The following is a 6,390-nucleotide window of genomic DNA, read 5'->3' on the forward strand; positions in this document are numbered from 1 at the left end:
CTTTCTGGATACCTTTCCATGCTTTCAGATAGGGGACGACGGCGGGGAACTGAAGTGAAACAAACTAGTCATCTAATCTTAGGCTTCGCTACCTGACTTATCAGCCTGCAAGTAAACTACCCTAACCCCACAAACAATATCAGTAAGGAGTGAAATTCAGGCTAGGACTTGAACCAAGGTCGATATTTCGGACTTAGATCTAGTAGTTCCCAAGTATGATATAGGAAGGCAGAGAGTCAAGGCCTTGTCTGACTCTAATAGAAGTAAGTAGCTAACGCAACTTTCATCCCCTTCAGTCTGTGAATCTGAGGAGCAAGAGTTTGGCCAGGGGAGCTAGTCCCGTAACTGCGGGCAGTTCTAGTTCTTTACAAGACAGATGGGAACTGTAGCTAACAAGTGTGCCCTGAGTGGAATCCTACAACTACTCTTTCTACTATATTGGCAGGACGGGTGCCAAGTTATTAGTAGCTAGGCAGCTAAGCCAGTAGTAGTTCAGTTCAGGCGCTGTTCTCAAATCTAGTTGACAAAGATAATGAAACTACCACGGACCGGTACGGGACAGGAAAAGAAAGCGGTACACTGAACACAAAGAAATTGGATAGACATATGTTGAGAGGATTGGTTCGACAAGTAGCACTGAATCTACTATCAGTAGTGATTTATAGAAGTTGACTCGCTTAAACGAAGAGAGTGAACAAAGCATAGCGGAGTGAAGAGAGAATGAATTAGATAGCTCTCTCGATGTCCTTGTTATCTTTCCTAGGTAGATTGTGACTTATTCATTCTTTCTCGCTGACTCTGCTTTCCCCGCCGTGGATCCTTTCTCGGTTAGGGCCTCCCCTATCCTTATTCATTGATCGCTCTCTTTGCCGCGAATCTCCCTCTCCTTTCAGTCGAGCCTTCGCCTCGCAAATTCTTTGGTCCTCCTTAGCTTAATTAGGGCTTGATTGGTACATCAAGCATATCGGCATCTTGCTTCTTCGGTGTGGTACACATATCTATCAATGAAAAGAAAGTAATAGAATTCATTCCCACTGTCCCAGTACGCGGTGAAGAATTGCCATTTGATGAGCTTGTCAGACCCAGAAGAAGTTCAGAAAAAAGCCTAGGGGAAAAAGAGGGCGGGCGGGCTATAAGTAGGCCGTTTGCTATTGCTATAAGGGCTGCTCGCCTTTATACGGCTTGGCTTCGCTATCGCTCATGACTTGTATTGTGGTCGGCCTAAAAAGTAGTATAGTCTTCTTTATTCCTACCATCAAAAAATGCCTATTATCTAGTTCGTTAAGCTTCGCCAAAAGCAAGACGAGGGCGCTCTGCTTCGTAGACAAGGCTCGTCTAGTACTTGACTTACGAGTTCGTGTAGGACTCCCCCCTCTCTCTAAAGGGGCTTATGCACGGAACTCCTTGTCTACTAAAGAAGCGTTAGAGCGAGCGAGTTCAGCCTGAAATTGAGTGGTCTCCCTCCTTTTCCCTCACTGAGATATTCTTTCTTTCATTTCCACTTAAGCTTCCCCAGGGATTAATTGATTGGATACCCGAGAACCATAATCTTTCCTAGGAACTGCTTCTACGACGATAGGCGTAAAGGCATGATTAGTTCCACAAATCTCACTGCACTGACCATAGTAAACTCCTTCTCGTTGTACCAAAATGGAGATCTGATTTAAACGACCAGGTACAGCATCACATTTGACACCTGAGGAAGGTACAGCCCAACTATGAGGTACATCAGCAGGTGTTACAATAATACGTAGATGAGTTTTGGCTGGTAGAACCACTCTATTGTCCACTTCTAATAAACGTGATTGACCCAATTCTAGATCATCTTCTGGAATCGTATAACTGTCAAAAGTGAGTGACTGTTCATCGGAACTGTTATAGTCAGAATACTCATAAGTCCGATACCATTGATGTCCAATAGCTTTGATAGTCATGGCTGGATCTACTACTACCTCGTCCATTGAGTATAAGAGAGCAAAGGATGGTATAGCAATGAACATCGGAATGATACTAGGAAAAATGGTCCAAAGAATCTCGATAGTAGTTCCATGAACAATCCTTTGCGGTATTTTCTTTTTTGAATAGTGGAAATGCCATAAAGCGCGAACCAAGATCCGTGATACGAAAACAAAAATCAGAATGAGGAAGAAAAAGATATCGTGATGTAAGTCTATTATTCCTTGCATCATAGGTGTTGCTGCGTCTTGAGATCCTAATTGCCATGGTTCCGCTGCATCACAAGGAGCAATTGTGAGGAATAGCCATTTGAGAACAATCATTTTCTTTGCTTTCTTCTTTGACTGCTCTGCTCCCCCCCCAAAAAAAGAGAGACTTGTTCTTGCTCTCCCAATGAAGGAAGACGGAAATCGCCGGTTGGGTTGGTCCAACCAAGAAAGGCATGGGATGGGCATTGCTTGGGCCGAGTGAAGTATGGTATGGCTACCTATTACTCCTCACTGCACACTTGAAATCTCTCTTGAGACTCCCCCCTCTTTCTTACAACTAGTTGCTGCATGCTATGGGATCTCGAGAAATGGGAGGTTACAATTGAGAATCCACACTCTCATTACATTACATTTTGATGGAGATGAAAAGGAAGAATCTCAAATAGAATAGACCAAGATCCAATTTCGGGTCATTTCTTGGTGAACATGATCTGCCATAATCTCTTCGAACCCTTCCTCTTCGGAAGAGCCAATAACATCGATCATGAATAGTCGCTTCTCTCTTCTCCCCTCTTTGTTCATTGATTCAGTCTCGTCTTCTAGTTCCATCTTTGACTTAGTGGATCAAATCGAATATGGAAACTCCTCCGCTTTCTGTACTTGCGCTCCTAAAAAGGAGCAAAGAATTTTGCAACTCCTCGCAACCCTTGTTCATTGACTCCTTCTTAGTCGAGCTGCTTCGCACCTTTCAGTCGAGCTATTTGAGGTGTGGAATTGAATGACTCCTTCTCCGCGGTCAAAGAATTTGAGAGACGTCCGAAGGTCTTGAATTTCGAGCCCTCAGTTTCTAGGGAAATCTTTCAATTATCAGGCGCAAAGAATTTGCGTGAGATGAACCTCAAATTCACTAATTTTTTCATATGGATTTCGATCATTCTTTGATAAGGAGTTCGCAAATTCTTTGCTCCTCTCCTTACATTTTGAGTCGAGTTATTTGAGTGTGGAATTGAATGACTCCTTCGGAGCGGTCGGATCACGAACGAGAAGGCTAGGCGTAATTGAGTGTGTTTACGAGTCAGCGGAATTAGAGTTGAATTCGATCTTCATTCTCCCACGTAGCTCTCTCATTCTTGTCTTGTATTATCTTGTAGAAGGAGAGAGAGAGGGAGAGGGGCGAAGAAGCGATAGGCACAAAGTAGCTCATCCGGCCGAGAAGAATGAATCAGAGTAGGGGCTAAGGCTGAAGGGAAAGAGGAAGCGTCAGCGGTTTGTTCATCAAGGGACCGGTGTGAATAAGGAAAGAGAGTTTCTTCGTTCTTTCTGTTTGAGATCCCAATAGTGGATCTCGAAGGAATAGCCTCTACAAAAGAAAGGGGACATCCAGGTGAAAGAGATAAGTCTGAGGCTGTGTAAAAGATCTTGTGCTGCCATTATCATCATCAATCGGCACAGAAAGACTACTAAAGAGAAAGCAGTCTGGGAAGCAAGGTCAGAGATTCTTGCTTAGTAATTAGTTAGTAAGCAGCACAGGGGAATCGGCAGCAAAGGAGAGGATAAAAAGAACTAGCGAAGATGAGGTTGCCGAACGAGAGGGTTCGCAGACGCCCAAGAGTGGTTTTTTCCTAATAGGGTCTTGACTTAGGAGGTAACTGAGAGTAGGACGCGTGCCCTAGCAGAACGATTTGAACTATTAGGTACGGGGAGTGGAAGGGGTGGCTTTACCGCTCCGTGGGATTCTTTGAGCCTGCTGATGTCATTTTAGCATAAAAAGCTGAGATTTCTTCCGTGAAAGGAGATTCGGGAAAAAATGGAATAGGAAGACGTGTTTCCAAAACGAAGAAGATACGGGTTGCTAAGGGGAAGTTAGCAAAGTTAGACAAGATTGGAATGGGCATAGGAACATGTATTGATGTACCAGATCCGCTAATGCTCCCAGGTTGATGCGATGTATTCCACCAGTTGACTGAAAACTTGATTATTGGTATATCGATCGGTCCAAGACGGATTGAAATAGAAGCCGGTTCGACAGGAAGCTTTTGAAAACGCAGTGCACCCAGGTAAATAAGGAACGAGATGAATACAGAGGTTAAACGAGCATCCCACACCCAAAAGGTGCCCCACATAGGTCTTCCCCGAAACCCCCCAGTCACTAAAGTAAACAAGGTAAAAAAAGCACCCATTTCTGTACCGGTTCCGGAAGAGCGAAGAAAAAGGGGATGTTTTGTTAATAGGAAGAAGAAAGTGTTGATAGCCGTAGCGATATAAACAAGAATACTCATCCGAGCCGCAGGAACATGTACATACAGAATACGAGAATTTCCACCTTGTTGAAGATCTAGTGGTGCTACCCGAAGACTTAAATGAATAGCCATCGCTGTTAAGAACAACCGAGATCCAATGAGAATTTGCGCATAGCTTCTGGTCTTTGACATCAAAAATGAAGGTTGTAATAAGGAAAGAGACATCTTCGAATTTGGTCCTAGCTAGTGGAACAAGAAAGACATCTATATGAAATAGACAAGAAATGAGAATTCCCCCCCTTTTGTTTGTTTTCGCGGAGCTCGTGCCTTCTTCTTCCCAGGGCAGGGAGCGGCATACCGAAAAAGAAAAGTTTGAAGTGAAGAAAGCATGTCCGAAACCCCGCAAAGAAAGAAGCAGAGCAGAGTCTGAGAATTCCATAGATTCAGAAAAGCTAAAGAAAGCCCTTGAAGCATTTCTTCCATTATATTATAGGGCTTTAGCTTTGAAGAATCTTAAAGATGTAATAGGATTTTGGTCCATGTTTTCGGAGATCCTTGAAAACTTCTTGCAGGAATTCTATTTCTTCTCTCTGTCTTTCTTCTACCGTCAACCCGGGGATTCTGGACATTTCATGGTTCCACTCCTCCAAGAAATCGAGAAAGCACTCCCTCGGATTGTAAGGGGCCTCTTCACTCAGGTGTGGGTCAAAATTCAGAAACAAAGAGAACAACGAATAAGAGGAGTTTTTTAGCTCCCTAATTTCGAGATCTCTTTTCGAGAACTCCAGATAGAAAGAGTATTCCTCTTGAGTGGAATACGAATAAAGCTGACTCTGGATGCAGTCAGTCCAGAAAAGCCCCGGGGCTTTTCCCAGGAGGAAAATTGAATCGTCCTCTTCCAATCTTCGGATTCGATTCTGAAGGGAGGTTTCCTCTGCCGTATTTGGAGTCACGGGCCAAGGTTCCGAGAGGACCTGGAGGGCGAAGGAATCCTCCGAAGAAGAAGGATTATCAAAATAAGTCGAAGAAGAAGGATTCTCAAAATAAGTGATAAGAAAGCCCCCACACAAAAGACTATAACTATAAAAAAGAGTAGAAAAATGGAGACGTAGCAGGTAGAGGAAGAGCGAGATGAAAGAAAGAATTAGGAAATCAAGACAAAGAAAAAGGGAAAAAGATCTTTTTTTCAAATCTTTTTCATAAAGATGAAAGATCCGAATAAAGAGAACAAGAAAAAAAAAGCTCAGTCCGAGAATCCCCCACCCCCCTATACCCATGATTCAATCTTTGCCTTCAGGTCCCCAAAAATCAAGGAGAATTGCTGGAAAAATGGATAGAATCCTCTGCTTTCACTTTCACATCGAAATCTCAAAATATTGTCTTGTCCAACTCCCCTCTGTCTTTTTCTTCTTCACTCACGCGAGATTTGATTTCAAAGTCAGATTTTTTGTATGATTGGGCCTGGTAGAACCTAGTGAACCGGGCGTACTACTTCCCAACTCCTAACGGAGCCTTGCTTTTCGTATGAGAAAAGCTCTTTTTTTCTTGTTAGTGGATTCTTTCCTTTATCGATTTTCTCTTTCTTTCTTAAGAGAATTATCTTAATCGATTGTCTTGATCGATTTGAGGAATCCCACATCTGGATCTCTTTTCTTTCTCGATCTGTCTTAAGAGATTTCTTCTCTCTCTTAATCGATCTGTCTTAAGAGATTTGATCTATCTTTCTTACGAAAATCTATCTCTTTTCTCTTTCTTTCTTAAGAGAATTATCTGAATCTCTTTTCTCTCTCTTTCTTACGAGAAAATCTATCTCTTTTCTTTAGAGATTTCTTTCTTTCATCCCTCTGAATCTCTTTTCTTTCTCGATTTCATCCCACATCTGGATCTCTTTTCTTCTTTATCTTTCTGAATCTCTTTTCTCTCTCTTTCTTACGAGAAAATCGAAATCTATCTCTTTTCTTGTTTATATATGAGAATCTCGATAT

At 42.6% G+C, this 6,390-nt stretch overlaps 2 protein-coding genes across 2 annotated transcripts; both read right to left on the reverse strand.

The window, feature by feature from the left end:
• Nucleotides 1-1,123: 1,123 nt before the first annotated feature.
• LOC127147454 (cytochrome c oxidase subunit 2-like) lies at nucleotides 1,124-2,411 on the reverse strand. Its single transcript, XM_051080878.1, has one exon. It carries the CDS (start codon nucleotides 2,409-2,411, stop codon nucleotides 1,503-1,505), a length of 909 nt encoding a protein of 302 aa, XP_050936835.1. The 3' UTR covers nucleotides 1,124-1,502.
• Nucleotides 2,069-4,630, reverse strand: LOC127147455 (putative cytochrome c biosynthesis ccmC-like mitochondrial protein). The gene has a single exon (XM_051080879.1). The coding sequence runs from the start codon at nucleotides 4,628-4,630 to the stop codon at nucleotides 3,884-3,886; it is 747 nt and encodes a 248-aa protein (XP_050936836.1). The 3' UTR covers nucleotides 2,069-3,883.
• Between the last annotated feature and the right edge of the window lie 1,760 nt (nucleotides 4,631-6,390).

Source organism: Cucumis melo, unplaced genomic scaffold (genome assembly GCF_025177605.1).
Source record: "Cucumis melo cultivar AY unplaced genomic scaffold, USDA_Cmelo_AY_1.0 utg001577l, whole genome shotgun sequence".
Taxonomy (NCBI): Eukaryota; Viridiplantae; Streptophyta; class Magnoliopsida; order Cucurbitales; family Cucurbitaceae; genus Cucumis; species Cucumis melo.

Bases quoted from the DNA above. Each gene is read 5' to 3' on its own strand.
- LOC127147454 (XM_051080878.1), bottom strand. From the start codon at position 2,411: ATGCCCATCCCATGCCTTTCTTGGTTGGACCAACCCAACCGGCGATTT.
- LOC127147455 (XM_051080879.1), bottom strand. From the start codon at position 4,630: ATGTCTCTTTCCTTATTACAACCTTCATTTTTGATGTCAAAGACCAGA.